This window comes from Prosopis cineraria, unplaced genomic scaffold, assembly GCF_029017545.1.
Source record: "Prosopis cineraria cultivar Desert tree isolate PC_DT_omini unplaced genomic scaffold, ASM2901754v1 PC9, whole genome shotgun sequence".
Classification (NCBI taxonomy): domain Eukaryota; kingdom Viridiplantae; phylum Streptophyta; class Magnoliopsida; order Fabales; family Fabaceae; genus Prosopis; species Prosopis cineraria.
The window spans coordinates 8,542,422-8,567,930 of NW_026555340.1; the positions used below are offsets into that span (position 1 = coordinate 8,542,422).

General features: G+C 32.2%; 2 protein-coding genes across 4 annotated transcripts; both read right to left on the reverse strand.

Moving 5' to 3' along the window:
- Positions 1 to 7,279: 7,279 nt before the first annotated feature.
- LOC129320237 (YTH domain-containing protein ECT2-like) lies at positions 7,280 to 11,514 on the reverse strand. 3 transcript variants are annotated; one of them, XM_054965576.1, is made up of 10 exons: positions 11,249 to 11,514; positions 10,750 to 10,826; positions 10,367 to 10,526; positions 10,170 to 10,243; positions 9,702 to 10,083; positions 9,487 to 9,596; positions 8,687 to 9,280; positions 8,388 to 8,600; positions 8,153 to 8,296; positions 7,280 to 8,041 (listed from the first exon to the last, which is right to left on the reverse strand). In XM_054965576.1, exons 1-10 carry the CDS (start codon positions 11,274 to 11,276, stop codon positions 7,805 to 7,807), a joined length of 2,019 nt encoding a protein of 672 aa, XP_054821551.1. In that variant the 5' UTR covers positions 11,277 to 11,514; the 3' UTR covers positions 7,280 to 7,804. The 3 variants fall into 3 exon arrangements, with proteins under 3 accessions (XP_054821551.1, XP_054821550.1, XP_054821549.1); XM_054965575.1 differs by having other exon boundaries at positions 9,487 to 9,614; XM_054965574.1 differs by having other exon boundaries at positions 9,487 to 10,083.
- A 9,000-nt stretch (positions 11,515 to 20,514) lies between these two features.
- On the reverse strand, positions 20,515 to 25,059 carry LOC129319391 (mitochondrial dicarboxylate/tricarboxylate transporter DTC-like). Its single transcript, XM_054964446.1, has 6 exons — positions 24,815 to 25,059; positions 24,467 to 24,550; positions 23,327 to 23,388; positions 22,672 to 23,033; positions 21,417 to 21,631; positions 20,515 to 20,980 (listed from the first exon to the last, which is right to left on the reverse strand). Exons 1-6 carry the CDS (start codon positions 24,932 to 24,934, stop codon positions 20,924 to 20,926), a joined length of 900 nt encoding a protein of 299 aa, XP_054820421.1. The 5' UTR covers positions 24,935 to 25,059; the 3' UTR covers positions 20,515 to 20,923.
- Positions 25,060 to 25,509: the final 450 nt, after the last annotated feature.

Below are 25,509 nucleotides of genomic sequence, written 5' to 3' on the forward strand. Positions count from 1 at the left end.
AATATACGCAAATATGTCATACTTCAGGGTAATTGAGCACATTTGGGAGTTAGATTATGTAAAGTTTTAGATTCTAGTCTTCGATTGCAAGTAGGTTGACCATAAAAATGGCTTTTTAATTGATGACAACTCAGGGTTGATATAGGTGAATCTGAACAAAGAAGGGTATAAAGATGAGCCTTGCATCCTTGCCTCGCAAGCTCGACAAGTGTTCTATGTTCCTGATCTTGTTAAAACTAATTGGTCCATTGTTTTATTGACAAATAAATTCATTGAAGACATGGATGATACTGTTGTTGAGGATGATCCATTTTTAGGAATATCACTTGAAAGTGATTTCACTGAAGGTGATGCATTCTATATGAGAAATGATCATACTAAAGGTGTTTGGATATTAAAGAGAGGAGAAAGAATTTGAGACTAGAGTAAGCAAGGAAAAGATCAAAAGAAGACAAGAAAAAGGAAAAGACCAACTTAAACATGTGTATTTTTATTTTATAAATAACTATTACTTGTGTTTATTTAATTATCGCATATGGTTTTTTATTTTCTAAATAACTATTACATGTATGTTTGGTGAATTTTGTAAATAATTATTTCATGTGTCCATTGATTTTCTAATTATGTGTGTTCTTCCATTTTATGGGTAAATGGCTTCCAAGAAAGGTAAACGCAAAGGTCATAATGACCTTGATGTTCTCAAGGGTGGCCCCAGCGTTGACCCCAGCGGTGGCCCCAACATCGACCCCAGCGGTGGCCCCAACGTCAACCCCAACAATGGCCCTGATGTTGTAGCTAGTGGTGATGCTCCCAGTGCTACTCCTAGTCTAACAATAAATGATGATCAGCTTCAGGAGGAGGCAACTGAGATTAGAAAGGCTTTAGTGTTGATGACAAAAGTAAATAGATGGAGGATAGCTAGACAAAAATATCCCCTCTAATAGAATGCTAAAGGGAAACCGATTAAGGACAATAAAGATAAATTCATTAGCTATATTGGAGGTGTCGCAAGAGCAAATGTGCCTATCACACTTAGAAATTGGAAGAAGGCAGATCAATCTACAAGGCAGTATATTTGGAAACAAGTAGAGGTATATTTGTTAACTTACCATTATGTGACTGTTGTGCCCATAATAGTTTATCAATTTACTAATAACATGCTAATATTTTGCAATCAGCATTTATAATTGATGCTAATCGAAGGAAGTATGTCCTTCAAATAGCTGGAAGAGCAATGCGTTCTTTTCAACATTTTGTGGGATCAAAATATATTAAAAAAGCGAGTGAAAATATTAGTTATGAGGTCCCCACTTTAATTAGACCTTTGGTAACCTAACAACAATGGGATGAATTTGTTGCATCTCATTTTCAAATGAAATTTTAGGTGATTTTACTTTACCAATTGATATTAATTTTCTAATAATATTATGCTATATTATAAGTTTAATTGATTTTAATTTTTTTCACAGCAATTAAGCCAACAAAATTAGGAGTTGGTTAAGAAAAATCCATATCCTTTTAAGAAAGGGCGTGTGGGGTATTTAGGCATAGAGAAAAAGATGGTATTTATTAATTACTAATATTTATTAATTTTTAAATTAGTCCATATTTATTTGTTATATTTGCTAATTGCTAATTCTTTTTCTATTGACATGCATAGATTGAGCGAGAAGGCACAAGAGTTAGTAACATATCCCACCATGTTCTTTTCATAGAAGGACGAACCAACAAAGAAGGTAACATTATAGATGAGTATGTTCAGGAGATGGCTAATAAATGTGTAAGTATCAATATTATTAATTTGACATAATAAATTCAATTTTTTCATTTAAACAAATAATTTAGGTTTTTCAATTTATGTCACATAGGCTGCTATCTCAAATGAAGTCTCAAAGGGTGAGCGTTCGAAGCATGAAGATATCTTGGGTCAGGCATTGGGTAATCCTGACCACCCCGGACGCATTAGGGGTGTTAGTTTTGGCATCACTAAAAAGTAAGTATTTGGGACTATAAAGCCATCAAAAGGTACAATGCGTTCTTCAGCTGAGTTTAATGCACTAAAAGATGAGGTTGATAGGCTGCATAGCCTAGTTGATGTGTTGCTCACATCCCAGGGAAAGACATCCACTCTTGTGGAAATTAGTCCTAATAGTAAGAGAGACAGTTGCACCGTAGCTCAACCTTCTCATCCAAACCTTCTTGAGGTAATATTAATATTTTCTTTAGTTATATTCATTTTTGTATTAATAACTTATAAATATTTCCATTGCTTTAAGGTGAAGCCAAATGTGAATTTTTGGCAAATAGTCCAAATCGCTGTGTAGTTGCAATTGGTATAATGTATAATGTCCCTGGGGGCACTATATATAATGTGCCAATTCCTCTAGGCCACGTACGAGTTTGTCTAAAAGTTTCTTTCGATGACAACTATCAGCTGCCCATTCCCACCGAGGATGTGATGACTGTAGGAGACGTATTGGACACCTTTGTTGCATGGCTCGCCACCCTTCTAAAGCTTACATGTAAAAAAGATAAGGTACATATATATATATATATATATATCATTTATAAAGCTGATCTCAAACAAAGATAAGGTATATATATAATAACTTTTGATCTCTAACTATCTCTGTTATATAGTCCAAGGAAAAAGACTTCCCCAGCAAACAATCAACTGGCCATAAGTCAAGATTATCACACCTCCCCTGCTTCAAAAGATGGAGCCTCAATTTTCACATAAATTCCTAACTTCACTAAGGGCATATGCAGACATGCAAAGGAGTATTCATGATTTTATTACTATAGATGTCCCATTCAAGCATGGCATGTATGACAGAGATCATACCAATCACATAACGCTCAAAGTGGTAGATGAAGTACTCCACCATGGCATAATTAGCATGATCATCATGGATTTTTATTTGAGGTACTTCTTCTGCACAAGAGTGGTCATTATTTTTATAAATATATACTAATTTGTTTGATTTTTTCATTTAAGGTTTCTTTATCATACACTCGTCGTGCTCTGCAACCTTACTAGGATGTTCGCCTTTATTTGTCCCTATGACATTGCTGCTTTCCATGACATTAGGGACTCTGATCATGAAGATCAAGCAAAGCGTCTGTGCAATTCATTTAAAGCCAGGACTATTAAAAAAGGGGGGAGGTTATTCTTGATACCTTATGTACAAGGGTAAGTTATTTATTATATTTAATGCATTTTCTCAATTTTATTAACTATTTCAATTTATTATATATTCTTTACAATTGTTAATTATTTTAGGGATCATTGGATGCTGATTGTGCTCGATCCGGCTGAAGGAAAATATGAGAAATTGGCCATCTATTACTTGTATTCTGCTGGCTGACAACCGAATAATCGCAAAGATATAATGAAATTAATCAACAAGTAAGCGCATTAATTAAGTTCATACTTTTATTTTTTGATATTTCAAACTTACCAACTTCTGTGTTTTTAGGGTTGTGCTTTTGTACCGCACGAATGAATTTTTAACTATCCTTAAGGTCAAACCATTTGACCAATTGTTCACATGAACAGTAATAAGGATACATGTTTAAACATTAATTGTTCAAGTATTTATTAACAATTATTCAATAATTTAATATATTTTGTTTGTTTTGTATTTAAAGTGCCCGCGTCAAAGACCATATTCAGTGGACTGTGGGTATTACATGATAAGATTCAATAGGAACATCATCACTCACGCCAAGACTTCAATCCCTACCAAGGTTCATATTTAATTTAAATATACATTTTATATATGCCAAAATTTCATCACTTAGCTAATTAACTTTGATATGGTTATAATTTAAATTGTAGTATTATGATATGCTTATTGTGAAGAATTTAGGGATGCTCACATCAATGAAGTCGTGGAAGAGTGGTGCCAATACATATTTCAACTATGGATCATGCAAAATTCACAAATTTAATGAGTGCACATTTGCTCTAGCTTGAAGGCAAAAAGAATGTGGCTTAGGATAGAATTATTGTTTCATTTTTTAGGATAGAATTGTGATTTAGGATTAAAATTTGAAACTTTTTTGTTTATAATTAATGTATATTATGTATGTGTATATATGTACATGTTCTTTTAATTTTGAAAGAATGTTGCTGATGATAATATATATTTGCTGGATTGTCTGGATTATGAAATGTCAATCCCGTTGTAGGGGGCTGCTTATAACGCAGCTTCCATATAAAAAAAATTCTACAACATATTTGACAGTTATTTTGATAACCATCAAATATGTACATATATTTGACGGTTATCTAATATAACCATCAAATATAGTTAAAAATATTTGATAGTTCTCATATATAACCGTCAAATATGACCTTGTTTTTCATTCGAAGTGAGTTCTAGTAAATAACCGTCAAGTATAATGACACATATTTGACAGTTAAAATAACCGTCAAGTATATGGAGCTGTATAAATGATAGGGTCTTATTTGACGGTTTTGACCGACCGTCAAATATATCAGAAAATAACTGTCAAATATGCATAATTTTGTAGTGGTGGTATGTAAAGGGAGAGACATTAGTTGCATATTTATAAGAGCAACTGGATCTACATGATGCCATGATTAAAGTACTAAAGCACAAGATAAGATGAAAGCCCAAGCAGATTAGCATAGGCGGGACCTTTAATTTGAACCAGGGGATGTAGTTTTTTTTTTTTCATCTTCAACCTTGTCGCCAAAAGTCCTTGGCTAAGCTTAAGAATGAAAAATTGTCCCCCCCCCCCCCCCATTTTTTAGACCTTACACAGTAATGAGACGCATGGGATCAATTGCTTACGAGCTTAAATTGCCTCTTGAGTCTAAGGTTCATCCTATTTTTCACATCTCCCTCCTTCGGCCAACTCATGGATAGCAACCATCTTCACCACCAACACTTTTGCCTCTCTCTAAAAACCTGGAGCTCATCCTTACTCCCTTAAAGGCCTTGAATCATCATTGGACACCTGGAGGAATTTTGGAAATTTTAATTCAATGGAATCACCGCCCACTTAAAGATGCAAGCTGGGAGGATTATGATTTGGTAGCCACTCAATTTCCCACTTTTTGACTTGAAGACAAGTCTATTTTTGAGGAGAGGGTACTGATAGCATGCTGAGGGGTCCTTCACTATTGACTTATCAGAGAAGAAAAAGAAGGAAGTTAGAATCAATTATGCAAAAATAAATTAATTTTGATTTAATAATTGCATTTTTAGTTTTAGTTAGCGAAATAAGTGGTTTACACATTAAGTCAATTTGAGTCAGTTGCAATGTAATCCCAGATATGTTAGGATAATTTTTTATTATTTATTTATTATTCTGATGTAATTCCCACATTATAAATGGGCTACCTCTCATCATAACTAGACATTGAGAAATAAAATATCATTTTCCTTGGATATTCTCCTACTCTGGCTATTAAATTTTTTAGGGTGACATTCTTGCTCTAATTTATTTTATAGATTTATCTATTTTCATTACAATTCTAAGTACTTAATAAAAAAAACATTGATCTTCATTAATCAACAAGATCATAAGGCTTGACACGCAAACATAATGGGTTAAGGCTAGGGGTGTTTATGGGAAGGGATAGGACCGAGACACCCCTATCCCATTTCCCGTCCTAAAAAAATACCAACACTGAATTTTTATCCCGTATTCTTTCCCATACCAAAATTCATCCCATCCCATTAAGAATCAGGATAAGATAGGGACAAGATCAGAACATCCCGCCTCTCCAATAAGTTGGGCAATGTTGGAGAAAATTTTAAATAATAACATTCATTAAAATTTTAAATCATATAATTTATTAAGTTTAAGATCAAAACAATACAAGTACACAAACCACAATAATTTAAGTCAATTATTGAATTATATTAATCACAACTATACATTATAATAACAATTACAAGTGATCTCTATACTGTAAAAGTAGCAGCAATAGACCAATCAAGCACAACATCAAATCATTATTATTTTACTTTAGTTGAAATGTGCTAAGCTAATTACTTTTTTGAAAATAAAACAAAAAATAAAAATAAAAATAAAAATTATTAAATAGATAAATTAAAGAATAAATTATATTAATATAATTAATATATTATAAAAAATATCACATTACTTACTTTATGTTATTAAAATTATCAATATAAAAATTTTTAATTTTAAATAAGAATTGCACATCTTGAAATTATAATTGATATAATCAATATAATCATTATAAATATAAATTATATTAATATAATTAATATATTTAATGCATATTTTTTAAAATAAAAATATAATATTTAAGACAAGACGAAGACATTCCAATCATAATCCTATATCCTATCCTACCCCATTGCAAACCTTTTTTCCATCCCAAAATCCTACCACAATTATTTTTGAACTGCAATGAAACCCATCTTGAAATGATCAAAATACCCCTGGCTAGCAATTCTTGGAAGATCTTGCCTTCGCACAATTAACGATTGAAGTGGTCAGGACAAACAAGGCAAACGATTCGCAAACCAATACACCACGGCACCAATATCAACGCATAAGGCAAGTTCCATTGGAAAGTATTTGGATTCATAATTTAAATTAAAATCTTAAATTAAAAATCTCAAATTTAAAATTCTTCGTAAAAAAATTTAAAAAAATAAAATAACTGAGATCCAATGCCCAAAAAAAAGAAATTGAAATTGGCAAGTTTCAATCTGCGAAAGCCAAATAAAAAGACATGAGAAGCAAACCTGAAAAAACAAAGGTAAAAGAAAAAAGACACAGAAATAAGATTAAAGTAACTAAAATTTCAAATAACCAAAATTAAAAAAAAATTACAAAACAGTTATAAAAAAGACATGAATCCAAATCCATAGACTTTCATGAATCCAAATTAAATATTTGGATCAAATTTAAATCCAAATTCAAATACGCATGCAAAACACACACGGAAACACAGCCTTAAAGTAATCACCGTTCACCAGCGAACCCCTCACTACCCCCCGAAAATGTACCTGTTTTAGCTTAACCCCGCCAATAACGCCAGATTTAAACCACGAAATAATTTCCACCGCAACACCAAGACATAGATGTACCTTTCAATTTTAGCATGGCATATCTTGCCATGAATCTTGGAAGGAAATAACAAAATGGACACGTGTTTGACTAGCCTGTCCACCCAATGTCCACGAACAGATTATTCATTCAAGATACGCATAGTCAAACAATCGGGTAACATAACGAAATATAACTAAATAAAGAGAAACCAAGCTACTTAAAGCCAGCTATATTTCAATATTTTCCCACCTTTCCTCTAGCTCTCTTGCAAGTAACAAAAGCAATGAGGCTTCGCACCAAAGTAGCTCTAGATTTACAAAGATAGGAAATAACAAACCAAATATAAAAATTAAAAGAAAATAAGAGAAAGATAAAGCCCCGAAAAGAGAAGAGAAAAAAGAAAAGAAAAGGCCATAAGGTATAGCATCACTTGAACATGAACCTAAAACCCAAAACCCTAGGAACAAGAAAACCTGTTAGGAGGCTAACCACTGTAACCAAAACCCAGCGAAAAAGGGGTTGACACTAGCATTCTATGAACTACTTCTCTGCCTTGACAAGCTCCAAAATATACAGACCTTCTTCTCCACTTGTCAGCCCAAACTATCATCTTCAGATATAAAGAGAATGCAAGACAGATCATATCAGGCGGCAGCTCGTAGGCTTAGTATCATACGCTAAGAAACAGTACAGGCTAAAGAAACCCATCTAGCACCGCCATCATTAAATATGGCAGAGGTTAGCAACCGTTAGCAACCCCATTGGCTACAATCTTCTTCTCAGCTACAACCGGTTTCGCACCCTTCGGGGCATCTCCAGCATTCGTAACAGACCCATTCCCCACTGATTTGCACTCATCGCTACCTTTCTCAGCTTGGTTAGACTCCTTGAGCAATCCAGAGGCAACATCAGGTTTTTGTATCTCAACCTCCCCGTTTAACTCAACTTTGTCATCAGTGGGCTTCCCCTCCCATACCTGCATCAATAGAATCCAATAGCAATAGCATAATTAATTCATGATTATCTAATCACACAATCTCCTAAAAGTACAACATAAAAGGCACCGAAATAGTTAAAAGTTTCTTGCCTGCTTGGGGAATTGTTGCTTCGCTTTCTTCTCCAAAATTGTCTTCTGACGACCCTCATAAAAACCAAAATCATCCAAAATGCAAGTCTTGCTGACATACTCCTTAAAAATTTTAACCATTTTATTCCCTGGTTCCAGCATCACCTGCAGACAAACTTGCTGCTAAGGTTACCAAACAAAAAAGAGAGATTTAAGGCAATCAAATAAACATATGGTGATAAGCACGACTGATGACCTCTTGAGTATCCCTGCTGTTAGTGACTGGTTTGTTCTCATTGTTGTCCAAGGTGATGTGCCTTAACAAATTGTTGGGAATATCCTTAACTATGTGCCACTTCAGAGGAAAACAACCATTCCATTTGTCTTGCTGCCAATACTCAACACTCCTGTCAAAATCAACAGGACCAATCATCTCAGCAAGACCAACAAATTGCCCACTGGTATTAACCTGCATGGAAATTTAGCAAGTGAGAAAACAGCTATTTTTATCGACAAGAAATACAATACTGTAAACACAAGGATAAAGAAACTAACCGAGAAGAAAAGGAATACAGGGCATCCACCAGGCTTCTGCTGGGCCTCCTGATATGCAGCATCAAGCTTCTTGTTGCCATTCTGTGTACTGGCCCACACATTATACTTGATGCTTTTATGAATATCATCTTCACTGTAAGACTTAATGATAAAAAACTTAGCATCTGAGTATTCTTCAGGAAAATCAGCTTTGTTATATTGGTCACGGTCTGGAACAATACTTGTCTCGTCTTTCTCATCATCATTGTTTAAATTTGTTGGCAGCTTCTGCCCTTTAACTGCTAAGGCAGTTGGCGTGAAACCCTTCTGGTTCTTGCTGCCCTTGGCCCTAGGTCCCCTATTGAGTTCATTCAAACCATCCATGTTCTCATTACCATAGCCAAAGTAGCCACCACTTCGCCCCCTATTTTTATACTTATTGTCAACAGCCAGCCAAGCACGTCCACTCATCCGAGAATCATATCCATGTGTTCCATATCCCATACCAGATCTGACCGTGTTCCCATATTGACTGTATAATTTGTTTGGATACATCCTATTTATGAAGCCATGAGTGGTTCCCATGGCAGGCATTGGCCTCGGATGGTGCAAACCCTAAGAAAATCAAGCCAGTTATTAAAATCATATACAAAAAGTATTAGACCTAACAAGGCAAGCAAGTGCACTCCAGTTCAAACCACTCTGGTAATTGAACAGGAAACAAATTCAAAGACATGCAGGCCATTAGAAAAATCATAAATAATCTTGATAGACAGGTACGCTTGAATGTCAGAAAAAGTTAGAATAAGCAACCAACACACCATATATTGAGAGCCAGGGCGAAAAGTCTGGTTCCTTGAAGCAGTCATGTTACTTCCACCTGATATTGAGGAAGTGAGTGCTGTGCTAGCAACGGGCCTTGGCTGTCCATCTGAAAATAGTGGGGCATCTAACCATGGAATAGGTGAGTGCAATCCATCAAAACCAAATCGTGGATCCTGGTAACCTGAAGTAGGAATACGGCCGGGCATGTTACCTCTTCCATACGAAGCATTGGAATTAAAAGATGAGACTTGATAGGCTGGTTTCCCAGGGTTAGCACCATTATTTCCCTTCACAGTCCCGCCATTGTTGATGCCATTGGAATTCCCATTCACTTCCACAGGAAGAGGCTTTTGATCAGCAGCTACAGAGGTGGAAACATCACCCTGAGTTGGGACAACAGGAGTAGGCGTGAATTGCCCACTGGTTGGTGTCATTGGCTGAAAATAGGGAGGATACTGGTAATGTTGAGGCCCGTACAACTGACCATCATTTCCCATTGTCGGAACTGGAGAACCAGCTGGTGAATAAGGGCCATAGGGTGCATATCCATATCCATGATGGTACATAAGCGACCCGTTATCCCCATAAACTCCCTGCAAGAGGGGGGAATGCATGTTAAGCAAACATAAAATAATCATTCACAACAAAAAAATATGAGCTGAGGCTTATAAGAAATTACAGAAGTCATCTCAACTCCATCGTGATTCACATATCTCGAATAATCATCCCACTCATTTCCAGTCCCTTCATAACCTACAAAGAACAGATTTCAGCGTAGGTTGATCAGATGAAACATCAGCATACACCAGAAGACTATCTAATAATCTTCTCCAATACCACATATCAACATAGTCATAAATTTCAGCATCAACTCACCTCCATAATAATAGGCAGTCGATGGGTAACCATTTGGAAGGTAACACATGGTGGGATCAATAAAATCTTGTAATAGTGGTGTCACTGAGCGTTCACATGATGGGATCTGACCATTTGCAGCATTGCCAGCATCAACGGATCCATACTGGTTGCCAGTGGCCTACACAAGATTTGACAAAACTCTTCGTTAAAACGTATGGCCAGGTACAATTTCCCACACATACAAAACTTATTTTCATCTTCCATGCTGAAAAGTTCAGGAAACTTGTCGTATCACAAATTCGTTCATTCATAATATTAAAAACTAGTCTCCATCAGTAGCGTAGGCAACTCGCTCATTGACAGAGTATTATACAACCGGAAAACAATTAGACAGCAATTACCTTCTTGGTTGGTTCCGGAATTTCCAAGGCCTTTGGTTGAGTGTCTAACGACAACTTCTGCAGTAAATCTGTTGCTTCTGTTTACAAAGAGTAGAGTAAAGGGAGACAATTTCGATAAATAGAGACAGTAAAGACAGCCCAGAAAAACAAAATAACTAGAATTTGGAAAAAAACCAATCCAAGCACAATTTCCAGAGCAAAGCCATCTCACTCAAAATTAAAGCAGATTCACCGACATGAAACACTTCACTACGAACAAATCCAAGAAACCAACCAACACAAGAGAGCAAATAACACAGCAAGCCAGCGGTCATCCCCAATCAAATCATATTCTTTAAAAAAGTTAAATCGTAGCAGAAACAAACTACACATATTAGCTCCGAACCACTCGGATCCAAATCAAAGGTCGCTTCGAAAAACCAGATCAAGCGAGAAAAATACAACAGCATACAAAACTTCAAACACATAGAAATGAAATCAAGAATCAATTTAAGGATACGATCTGCGGAAGGAGCGACAGTGGCCATGAGAAATCAAACAATCGGCAAGATCCTCTTCCGACGGAGACGAGAAAACGAAACTTGAACGATAATATTAATATATATATATATAAGAGAAAACAAAAACCCCAAATCCAAATAAAGATACAAGGGTTTTAGAAGACAGACGACCGAGAGAGGATTTGAGAAAGCCCTAAAGGAGTGAGAAATAGAGAAAACGGGTCACACACGCACAGCCGCCAAGGGTTTGGGTTTTGGGAAAGAGAGGGTTTTGTTCATCCAAAAGCGGTGATTCAAATAGCACCACGCCCTCTTTTGGCACTCCGATTAAATTACTTGCGGGTGACATTGTGATTTCATTGCCGACATCTCGTTGGGTGGATCTATCACGTGGAGATGTTCCATTAGGTGGTTTTAAAATTGACTTTTCATGTTCTGTTTTGTTATTGGTCTGTTACGAATCCGTTTTACTAATGTTGGGTGACCGAGCCGGGATGAAAACCCTAATTATAAAATGACACGCATGTCCCTATCCGCCCAACACATGTGGTGACCCTCCCTCCTTCGGCTTATGTCTTCTCCTTTATTGTTTGTTTGGAAGTTTTTGAAAACTATTCAAACTTCAATTTTTGACAGTATAGTTTTCGCAAGCTAATTGTTGGATTGTGAGGTAGATAATTTGAAAAAATTAAATTTAAAAATATATAAAATCTTTAAACATGTTTATAAATTAATGAAGGAAAAATTAATCTTTTAATCCTTCAACTTTTAAGTCACTTGTAATTTAGTCCCTCAATTATGACTCGCTGTGACTCAATCCCTCAACTATAACTCGCCTATGACTCAGTTCCTTAACTTTTGAATCACTTACAAATTAGTCCCTTAGCCTTTGTTATTTTTTTTTTTCATATTAGCTTATATCTCACATTAATAAACAAGAAGAGGGTATTTTAAAATAATATATGAGCATTTTTTATTCCTTTTATTTGATAAAAATTTTTAAAAAAAAATTAAAAATAAGGACCGAGTTATAGATAAATTAAAAGTTGAGAGACTGAATTGCAGCGAGTTATAGTTGAGGGACTGAGTTACAAGTGAGTTAAAAATTGAAGGACTAAAAGATTAATTTTTTTTATTAATGAATTATAATCTTATTTTGTGCATTTATCAATTAAACATAAAGATTGAGCATAGACATTATGAAAATAAATTCCAGGATTGATAAGAATAAATTTGACCATTAATTTATATATGTATATGTACATGTAGATATATCTATTGCCTATTATTTATCGTATATTTTAATATGGAACTGTTTGGTTTAACCCATGGTAATTCGCATCATGTTGTCGTAGAATGGAAAAATACGCTTAGTTACTCAAATCATAATGATCATTACCAAAAATCTAGTGATACTTGTTAATAGTCTACCTCCTTCGAGCACTTATTACTATTTTAAAGCGTCAGATTTGCCCCCCACACTACGTTGAAGTAATCTCCCATTTTCTATGATTTATAAAGCAATGATTTAAAAATTAAATGATCGAACCCTTGACTAAAGCTGTAAACAATTTCATTTGAACCACAAAATCATTTTCATAACTGAGCCAAAGTTGAGTTGTTACTGAATCGAAAACTAAAGTTGAAACGGAACCAGAGCATTTTTTAAAAATTAAATGATTTAAACATAATATTAAAAAAACTTAAAAATAAAAAAAATATCCTACTAAAAGTCAACTTTATTTTTGGATAATTTATATGTATAAAATATAATTTGAGATAATTTTTTATAAGGATGTTAACAATTATAGATGCAAATATAAATATTTTTGAGTCTAATCATATTTAATTTAACTAAGATTCACATATATTTAAAAAATTATAAATTTATAATTTATAATATTTTAATTTACAGTTATTTTATTAATATATTATAGATTTTTTTGTTTATTTTATACATATATTTAATATCATTTTTATTTAACTATTTCATCATTAATTCGATCATTGGACCATGCAAATGTAAACTGATAACCTTTTCCAGTGTGTTTCTAAAAACATTGTCATAAAGCCATCTCCACCTTCTTCATCGACTCCTCTCACGTCAGCAGAGCCATCGCCTCTTCTGTCATCATTTTCCTGCACATTCCCTTCTAATGCCATATTCCAATTCTCAAGATCGGATGCTCTTCTCTTCATTGCAAATCTTGTTGATGTCATGGGTTTCAAATTGAGCTTAAGGAACCGCAAGTGTCAAAAACCATGGTCTTTCAACATTGACGCCTACCAAAAATCTCATCGTTTGACACCCTCTTCAAAAACCAACATCGTTGGCCTCTTCAGATCTAAGCACCACTAGAACTTGTGACGCATCTTCGAATCTTCAAATGTTCTTTCATAGTTGTTCGCACTTGTCGTCAACAAGTTTTATAATTTTGCTCTAAATTTGAGTTTTAGATCTATTCTTCACATTGCTTGGCAAGAAGGGGGGAGAAAAAGACTTGAGTTTTAGATCTGATTTATGTGTTGCAGTGTGTTGCATTTGAGTGTTGATTGTTAAAAAGAAGAGGAAGATCGCGCGGGGGTTTTGTTTTTGCCATGTTGAAAGGAAGGAGGGAGAAGGAAAAAAAATTATACAAGGACATGTTGGTCTTTTCATTCTTTTCTAATATGATTAAACATAAAAATATTTATATGACTATCTTAAAATTTTAAAAATAGATTTATACTTTAACTTTAAGTTCTAAATGAAAAAGTCCACTGAAAAATATATATTTTTTTATATGACTATCTAATTAAATGAAATCTGCTCATTGCTAAGCTCAATTGATGATATAATTGAAAAATATATTAAATATATTCCCTCCATTTAAAAATGTAAGACATTTTTAATTGAACATCACCCCTCAATAAAGTAGTTACCTACTTTTAAACTAATCTATCTTTCTATATTTACCCCTATTAAATACCCTATAATAAATATAAAGTCATTCATTAATAGGGGTACTTTTTAAAAAAGGGCAATGATTACATCTCAAAAGACTAAAAATACCTTATATTTTTTAACATCAAACTCTTAAAAAATGCCTTATATTTTTTAATGGATGGAGTATTATTTATTTTTATATATAATATTTTAATTTTTCATATTAATTGGATAAAACAATTTATTTAATTTTTAATTAAATTGATGTTAATTTAGATGGTTTTATAATAGATATAATAGAATTAAATTTTTTAATAAAATATCACACAAATTATTTTGCTATCATATAAAATATATTAACCATTTTTTTATTAAATTAGTTATTAGTAGATATCATACACAGCATGTATATGTTGTTTTGTCTTCGTTAGAAATCAACAACTTTGAGTCAACTGGAATAATTACCCTTTTCTAGATCTTCACTTTGAATCATTAATCAATTTAACTATAAGGAATTAAATATTTTAATTTTGATATAAAAAACTATAAGAGATTGTAACTCCAAATTAATAATTCAATTTTCTTAATCGGTCACATGGCCTGTTTATCAATCCTGATTGATTAATGAAATAAAATTTTTAAAATATATTTGCACTCACGATCAATTTGAATTCAATGACTAAATATCTCATTCATATTAGAAAATTAATGAAGAATGAACTAAAATTGATTGAGTGTAACGAATAAAAGAAAAAGAAAACTCCAATACTGCCAAAAGATAAAGATGGCCCAAAAAATGTTCCAAAAACATTTTCACGCATTGCTCGTTGAAAACGTTTAGTTTCATTGCGAGGTTGGTGAAATGACCATACTTTGTTTTTTAACCACGCATAAGTGTTTTTTAAATTGAAAAAAAATCTTGTTCAAGCATCAAATATGAACACTTTTTTATTTTTATAAATATTTAAATTTTAATATATTATATTATAAAATACTAATCTATTTTACTGAACTCTCAACTTTATTAACATGAGATGAGAGCTATATTCTCGTGACTTCGAAATTTTGAGATGATATGTGCAATTTTCAACGTAGAACAGCTACGTTAAGCAATGGTTGGATACAGGTGAAATGAATTCAATATTTTTTTTGTGAATTATTAATAACTACTTCATTCTATTTAAAAAATTAGGAAAAATCATACTTAAGTCTCATAGAAGATATTTAATTAACAAAAGGTCTCATAAAATGCATAAAATATTCTTAATTCTCAAATCATACGCATTTACAATTTGGTAAAAAAAATTTATAATTGAGTAAAAGAAAATGACAACTTAAATATGAATTTAATAATAAGTTATAAATGCTCATTGTCTAATTATAAATATCATTTCTTAAGATATAAATATGCAATATTTGAGATTTAGGGATATTTTATGCCTTTTATGGGATCTTTTAATAATTAAATCTTTTATGTAGCACCTAATTGTGATTTTCTTTAAATTATATTATATTATATATATTTATATATAATATTCGTGGAATTCTCCTGATCCCGGCTTGACCTCATGCAGCTCTCCCATGAATCGTCAATGAGATATCTTGACTTTTCTGGAGAAGGCATCTCAATCCATCTTTTCCCTTGCCACAAAATTTTTTTAACTTCTTTAAATTAATCATGAAAAGAAACTAAAAGTGATTTGTATTACTAAAATAGGTAAAAAAATTATTACTACTTTTTAAAGTTACCTTCAATTAAAGGCAATCTATTATTTTATTTACCAAAAAAAGTCAAATTATTTTAATTAAATATAATTTCTTTTAAGTAGAAAATGTCCTATATTTTTGACAAGTAGGAGTACTATTCAATAGTGACATATGCTTCTTTTGAGTCTTCGATATATGAATTGATAGAGGTTTTTTTTTTTTCAATGATAAGATCTCAATAAGGTATTGACAATCGAATTGATCATTGAATCAGGTAAGAGAATAACTTAAAGGTTAGTGGTGCAACTAAGGGTCAACCCAAAATTAGATTGATCACGGTTACACTAATATAATTTGATTAAATATACAAACATATTCATATGAAAGACCATGATATTTAAATAAAAATATTTTATTCTTGAGTAAATAAAAAATTTATCCATAAAACCCTATACATGTCTTATAGAAATAATAATTATAAGTTTCTGGCAATAATAAAACACAATATCATTAAAATTATTAATTAATAAATTTATATTTGATTTAAGGATCAACATTCAAAGAAGAAAGGAAAAATATAAAGGAAAATAAAAAATAATAAAATTTGACCTAGGTTAACTCATTAACCCACCGGGTTGGCCAAGTTTGTCCGAGTTGAAGGCAGATCATAAGTGACTAGTTTCCTTAATCAACCAGATTGGTTAGGTGACCAGTTCATTGATTTACGGGTCTTCCTGCTTAGGTCAATTCGAGTTTACAAACAATGCTTTTATTTATTTTGCAAAGTTGAGTGATCATCATACTTAACTCGTGACTCGAGTTGCTGGCGTACTTTAGAAAAATCAATGCATATTTTTTGTTTACAAATAACCAAATTATATAATTTTTTATCTATGTGAATTAGTTGATTAACTTTGACATTTTTGGATGGAGAAAAAATGAGAAGAAAATGAGAAAGAGAGAAAACTAGGATTAGAAATTCCAAGCAATTAAGCAATTTTCATATGCTTTGTACTCCTTGTGGGATAGTTATTGTTAGACAATCTCAATTATTTTTAATTCACTTCATTTATATATATACTTTTAAATATAATAGTAATAATGCGATATTCGATATTATTAGATTATATATGAGCATAATTATATTCAATTGGAGGTAATATTTCTAATATAATTTCTTTCATTTACAATACTTGTAATTGTACCCTCAATTTTATTTAAGAAAAAATTAATTTCATTTCACCTAATTCAATTGGTATCCCCTATCGGTCACTTTATTTGCATAAAATAACAAATAAACAAACAAACAAATGATTGATGCTATTCTACAATTTTTTAAGTTTTTAAATCTTTAATCATATGCCTATAAATGGAGCAAACAATTGAGATTCAACGATGGGGGAGAGCACTTGCTACTTTCTAATTTCTATGATGGGAAAGATTGTTGTACTTTTGTTCTTTCTACACGTCACTAATCCACAGTAACAGGAAGAGGGAGGAAAAAATAGGTCCTTCTTATGCTGAGATGTTATTTGCCTGAATTAGTAATGGAAGCCCTCCAAGGAAAGGATGCAATTGTTCGGTAAAATAATAGTCTATGCGGCTCCGCTTTTCATTTTTGATGATCCATAGTAAAGGTGATGATCATTGTAATACAGTGATGCTCATCTTAATAAGGATGGGATTTAAACTATCTAAATTTAATTTTGATAATTCAAGTTTAAGATTTTTAATTGATAATTTTTTTTTGTGAAAATGTTATTTTCTTAACATAATGACAATTTAGATATTATATTTATTTTTGATTCTACATACTAAAATTTTAAATTATTAAAAAAATATAAAAATAGATTTTATTAAATCTAAATCATTTGATTTTGATTTTGATTGTTTAGATTTGGTGTTCATCACCTGAAATGATGAGCATTGGGACTCAATTCATAATAAAGTGAGTGAAATGTTAAGAGATTAAAAGTTTAAACCTTCTTAATTTAAAAGTTTGTCCCTTTGATTGTAACATTTTAGATTCTTCAATCCACATCTTGCTGACTGAATGAAATCTAGGGATGTATAATTGAAATAAGTCAAAAATTCTAAAATTAATAGTTTCTTCTCCATTTCATTGAAGGATTGGATTTTTTGGAATCTAAAAAATAATGCAGGAGGCTTGGGCGCTAGAAGAATCCTTTGGCAGAAAGTTGTTACTCACGTTTATTAAAATATTTGAAAAGAGATACAAACTCATCTATTATGAAAAAGATTTTCCTATCAAAGACATCCCCTTTTCCTGCACTCAAAATATTATCAATGACCTCAATCTAAAATTAAAACTTAACAATAATTCTTTGGACCCTCGTGGAGCTCATGCAAAATGGTGTCAACAAATTTAAAAATTAATTTTAATAGTTTAGGTTTAAAATTCTTAATTGATAATTTTTTTATGAAAATTTATTTTCTTAACATAATGACAATTTAGGTATCATATTTATTTTAGATTCTACATAATAAAATTTTAAATTATTAAAAAATAGATTTTATTAAATCTTTCTAAGCTTAATATTTTCTTCTCTATTGCATTGAAAGATTGGATTCTTTGGAATCTAAAAATGATGCAAGAGGTTTGAGCACTAGAAGAATCCCTTGATAAAAATTTTTTACTCACATTTGCTAGAATATCTAAAAGAAGAGATACAAGTGCATCTATCTAAAAAAGGATTTTCCTATTAAAGACATAACCTTCTCCTAACCCCAAAATATTATCAATGACCTCAATGTGAAGCTAAAACTCAACAACAATTCTTTGTATCATGATAGAGCTCATGCAAAATGGTGCCAACCAGATTCTAATAGAATGAGATTGGACAGCAACAATTTAGTTGACATCAACAGCTCTACCATCTGTAGAGGTCTCATTCGAATAATCAAGGAAACTGGATGAAGGGTTTTTTTTTAAATATCTTGGTCATTACTCTAGCACTGCAGTAGAACTTATAGGTTTCTAAGAAAGCCTTAATCTTTGCTAGAATAACAAATTCACTAAAATCAAGCGTATACTCTAATTCTACTAAAGCTTTCACACTCATTCAACAGGACTACTCCTAATACCATCCCTTTTCAAATGTTATCAATAACATCAGTGATTTGGTTATAAGAGACTAAGGGTCTATTTGGTTTTTATTCTCATTTTTTGTTTTTAAAAACTATTTTGTAATACAGTTTTTAAAATTATTTTTTAAAAATAAATAAAATGAAAATTCATTTGGTTATGTCAATTAAAAAATAATTTTAGAATTAAAAAGTGAACTGATAATAATGATTATAGACAGTTAATGATAGTGATTAATAATAGAAATTGATCAAGTAACTATAATTTTCAATAATCAAATGCAGTGTATTAAAAATAAAAAAATAAGATGAAAACAACTTAAAATTGTTTCTATTTTTTTATTTTTGAAAACAAAAAATAAAAATAGTTTTGGAAACAATTAAATAAAAAACACTTATACAAACAAATTTTTAAATTTTTTTTGTTTTCATAAACCAAAAAAAAAATTTTAAAAAAATAAATAGACCCTAAATTATAACTTTTGATAACTTTTTTAGTGAAATGAATCAATATGTGAATTGACTTACTCAACATGCATCAAGCGACAATTTAGAACATTGTGATTCTTGTAGAACCACTATTAGGGTACGAAAAACTTGTATGTTCTACCATGAACTAATTATTATATTTGCACAGTTTTCCCTAACTCTGTATTTAAAAAAAAAAAAAGCCTACTAATTTAACAAATAAGAAAAGGCTTTTAAAATCCGATAAAGATTCACTAATAGTAACACTCAAGTTCCAAAACCATATAAGTGAACAATATTAAATTAAACACCCAAAAAATAATCAAAACCAACTAAATTAAAATCCTACTAATTTCATCTCGTCCTTGCCAAATCATACAACTTGTTTAGTATTCAATTTATTATAAACCAAACCGATACATCGGAGTATCAAACTATCAAACACAAGTAAAAATTTGCAGACATTTATTGAATTTTGAAATGTTGCTTATTTATTAAGTAATCAAAATTTAGATAATTTTAATTTGTAGAGTGTATAAATTATCTTAACATGTTGCAAGAATGAACACAATTTTATTGTTATTTAAACTAAACTGAAAAGGAACCAAATCAATTTTTAATTAAACATGAAGTTGAATTTTAAATTTAAAAATTATCACGTTTAAAATCCATATATTTACAATTTTTCATTTTAATAATGTAAAAAAATTTAAAGATATAAAAGAAATGAGCTAAGATTCAAAGCAAAAAACAAAAAAATTAAAAGTAACAAACTTATCTCCATTTTTCAATAAATAAGATGGGATGAGAGATAAAAGGAGAAACAAGAATAACAAATATGCTAATAATGAAATCGTAAAGAATACAAAAAGATTGTAGTAGTCAAAAATTCAAATAATTAAAATCTAAAAAAAAATTAAAATTATAAAAAATTATAATAAAACATTAATTTGGAGTTGAATCAATCTAAATTCAAAGACTTTTATGTATTCAAATAAAAAATTTGATTTAAATCCAAATCCAACCTAATATTTTTTTTAAAAAAAAAAACCTACAACAGGATGAAATTATAGAACTTGAAATGGTTCAATATTTCTCCATATTACAATTACAGTCCTACAATCTAAAAGGGGATTATGCCAATCTGCTTCAGTCTCAATAAATTTCCTAATTTTGTTCTTAAAAAACTGGATTTTAGACCTGGTACAACAGGTATTTTGAATTCCAGCTTCAGTTGCGTAATGATGAAGTCTTTAAAGGGGGAAAAAACAAACATAAAATGATCAACCTCGCGGTTGAGATGTAGCCAAAAAGGATCTCCCACCCAACCTATTATTTAAAGCTTAACCTTAAACCTTAGAGAAATTCTTGAGTCCTCAGGATCTTACTTCATACATGCTCCAATGCATGCAAAAATTTGTCTGAAGTCTAAACCCAACAAAAAATGACGGTCATGACCAAAAGAGAACTACAATCCAACAGATTTCTCCAACTTTTGAATCTGGTTAAGGAAAATCCAGGTCATCTGCACAAGCAAGAACAAGCAGGTATCAGAAAGATACTCTAGAATGAAGGCAAATCAAAGAATCAATATCAATATCAGTATCAGCATATTAATAATATATGATATAAAATCTAAAATCTATTGGAAGATGGATATAGTTCATTCTTTAGACTTTGTGCAACACATGAAGGGCCCATATCTAGTTAGCTGTTAAGTACTAAAAACCAGATCGGTTATTAAATCAGTCACAGCAATGATTGAAGGGTTAATGGTCAAAATCATAGCTGAATTGTGATTAAACCAATCATAAACAAAAAATTTTATTAAACCAGTCAAAATATTAGTTCAACGATTTACTAGTTCAACCAGGTGGGTTGGCCTGGATTTCTAACCTATGGTTGTAAGAGAAAGAGAGAAGACCAAAGTAGAAACAAAGTGTGCAAATAAAAGTGATTACCATGACATGAGGAGCAATTCTGACACAATAAACAGGGAATCCGGTATAAAATTTGAAAGGTCCTCCTGATTTCAGGGTTTTGACAGCACAATCTAGAGAACCTGCATATGGATATTTTCCCTCAGCATCAGGTTGCATTTTCTGTATCTGGGTCTTCACATAGTCAAAGGGCAAACTGCAAGCTGAGGCAAAAAATCCTGAAACAGTACTTGCACCTGTACATGACGTCACAAAATATTAGCCCTTGAGAAATATGCATGTTTCACATAGAAGAAACTGAGAAAGCAACGAAAGAGAACCCCCTTTTAACTAATTCAGACTACCATCAATCCAAATAAAGGAATCATACTTAAGCTTTGTAACGCGCACACAAGGGTTACTCTACTCAGCATCAGCGGTCTATATATATCTTAGCCATCAAAAGCATTTAGCATGGTGTCTTCAGAGCATGGATGCATGAAGTGTTGACATGTCAGTGTCAATATTCATCAAGAACAAGTCAATTTCACATTTAGCAATCAATTCCCATTACACTGACTCGACTCAGATCTTTTCAACGAGGGACATAAAAAATATAATATCCCATCTCAGCTAAACTGTCCTAATTCATATCTCTAGAATCTCTCTCGTGCTCTTATGCTGGGATAAAGCCTTGCTGTACATTGTCACAAAAATATTCTTTTATACTAATTTAGTTGAACCATATCTGAAGTGGCAAAATCCTTCAAAGGAATAAGAGCATATGCAAGATGTCTTCTAAAATCTGCATCTATCATCTTGACTACAAACGAGACAGGAAATTGTGTGTGTAAAAACAGAGAATCCCAAAGGCTCTGAGCCAACAACAAATCTGTCAATAAAAGCCAAGGGAATCATTAAGTTTAAATTTAGAAGCACACCAGGTAAAATTGAAAGCTGAACTGTTACTATTCTTGATAGGGAACGAAACTATTAATCTTATAAATAGTAGAACATATTGATTAAAGAGAATAACACATCTTTAAAGACAAAAATGCCTACCAGAAAGGGTTGTTCTATGCTAGATATGACATGTTTGAGAATGAGATGACAAAAGATTCCCAACAAATCATCCAAAAGGTAACTGTTAATCTCTCTTTCTAACATTTGGAGTCACGTTACTCCGCTTTTAACATTTTAAGTGAAGTGGAATTCAGTTAATAATATGACAGCATAAAATAATAACAACAATCACGTCAGCTATAAATTTCACCATTGCTGCAAAGTGGTTACATACCTACTACAGTAGCAGCTTCACCTAGACCCATGGAATCCCTGAAAAACTCAACACTTTGATCATAGGAGGCAAGCATTCCCATGTTCAATGCCATGGCTCTCACGACAGTAGGGCCAGCACCTTTCCAAAGTGCCAAAACCCCTTCGTCAGCAACAATACGATAAAGAGCATTGAAGGCATTTGAGTAATTTCGGCGCTGAGCAACTGGTAAAGTTGCATCAGCCTGCATACGAATGAGTGCCAAATCTGCCGGGCTACCAACACATGCTCCAATAGCACCAGCAGTCAGCCCACAAAGAGCCTTCTGATAGAGTGGCAAGGGCTTCCCTTCATTAGCCTCTTGTGCTTTTTTTGTCAGCATTCTATAAAGACACAATCATCAAGTAAGATGATGATTATAACTGAACTTAAAGGAGTAAAACTGCAGATAACATTGTATATAGTATGATGCAGTACTCAGAATCAGAAGAATAAATGATAATGGATATATCATAAACAAATATACTGAAAGATGGTAATTACAGTACAAGATCATACAACACATTGTGCCTTCTAGTTATAAAGTTACTCATTACAGAAACAGAGCAAGCTTATAAAGTCGCTAATAGGAAAAGCCAAAGAAATGCTCATTTCCAATAAACATTGACTTACTCACCTGAATGATCCAAGTCGAGCAGTTGTATATGTAGCCTGTCTGAGTAATCCAGCAGATAGACCCTACAAATCATGATTCTGTTTAGATAACAGTGGAAGTATGTCTTAATGAGAGGTAAATGGAAAATACGTGCCAAATACAATTCAAAAGTTGGATGATACAGTGCATAGTCACTCTGGAATCACTTCATAGGATAATTAACTATGTACAAAAATCTCCTTCTCGCTTATGTTTAACGTCAAGAGCCATATAATAAGCCATAAACCATATTATTTACAAAGAAGACATCCTTATGGACAAAAACATCAAATAACAAAATCATTAACCTATTTTTGGAAACCACCAAGAGAAGGTTTTGTGCGATTAGATACAGATGGCTCAACTCTAATTGATGGTAATGCTTCTTGTGGAGGAGCTATATGGGATCACCAAGGCCAATGGATCTCACGTTTCAGTTATAAGCTAGGTGTTTACCTGTCAGCTATAATGGAAGTCTTAGGAATTGTTAAAGGCCTTGAATTATATTGGTTCCACAATTTGAAAAGTATAGAAGTTTTCTGTGATTGTGCTGAAGCTATAAATCTCATCACGAGACGTCACTAGCAATCTCATCCCTATCAGGACATTATTGCTCAGGCTGTGAATTTAATGAGAAGAGATTGGAATGTTTCCATTAATTTCATGTATAGAGAAATTAATTCTCTTGCTGATCAACTTGCTAAGTTTGGTCATACTTTAGTTAATGATTTTTGTATCTTTGATCACAAACCATCTTTCTTGAAAGATGGAGTATGATGATAGAATGTTTTTTGTTTTTTAGTTTGCTTAGTTTTCAGTTTTTCCTTGCTGTAACGTTCTAGGACTTCTTTTGTGTGTATCCTTTGCTCTGTTGGAATGAAGTTTTCAGAATTTAGTTAAAAAAAAAAATCATTAACCTCAAAATTGTCCTCTATAATAGTATGCAATTTGAAATGACAGATTCAATAACCAGATCCGGTACTGAGTTCAGTGACACCCAAGTAAGGGCACAATTATTGTAGAAGCACGATCCAAAAAATTGGGAAGAATTGCAAAACACCAGACACGTCCAGAGATCAAGAACAAAAGTTGAAAAGATTCAAACTTTGAGGAGAAACAAACCTTATAAAAGGCAGCAACACCCTCATTCTTAAGCATGTTAGATGTCACCTGTACTGCCGATCCTTGACCCAGTTGAATCCTCACCTATACCAAACCCAGTTAAGAAAACAACTAAATCATGAACCCACAAAAAGAACAAAGCGATAAAATATGTGAAAAACCGTCATACAGAAAGCCAAAAGAATCAAAAGAAATCACAGATCACAGATCTAAATTTCATCACACGCATACACCATAATACAAATGCATAATGCCCGACAACATATCTGAGAAGAGAATGAATAAGAAAAACTCCATGATCCATCAGGAGAATCGAACCAAAAGAGATTGCAAAGGCGAAAGTTTTACCTTGATCATATCAATAGGTTGTATAACACAAGTAGCGAGCATACCGGAGGCTCCGCCATTGACGAAAGGCTTCACAGTAGGCCATACACCAGCTGGCTTGGGCTTGTTGTTGTCTCCCATCTCCGAGATTCCGAGTTTCAACGAAGAAGCAAAAGAGCTTTGCGGCACACTGAGGCAAGGAACTGGGAGAGGGAGGCAACGAGGGAAACGGATTGGGTGCGTTTCTTTCTTTTTGTTTATATTTTTGGGAATCACACATTCACGCACATAACCAATTATATATCAATATATTCAAGGCAAAAATAACACTTGGGATCAATTACTGGAATGATGACATTTTAAGGCTCAAAATATTAATTAAAACAAATTAAATTAGAAGTTAAAAATTTAAATTAGAAACCCTAAAAGATTGGAATTTCTTAATTAAACAAGTTTTTTCACAAGTGTTCTTTCAATATTTTTATAATTTTACAATAATTATGAGAAAAATAATTAAAAAGTCATTTTAAGTAACTTAGCTTCCAAGATTTTTACCTAAAGGTTTTACAGTGGATAAAAGAATAAATTAATCTTTAAATTATAAGTTTAAAAAGCATATGTGAGCTTAAAATCATTTTTAGTAGAATATTTTTTTTAATTTTTAAAAATAGTACGATCTAGCCATACCATTTACATAGATAACTTCAATCATTAGT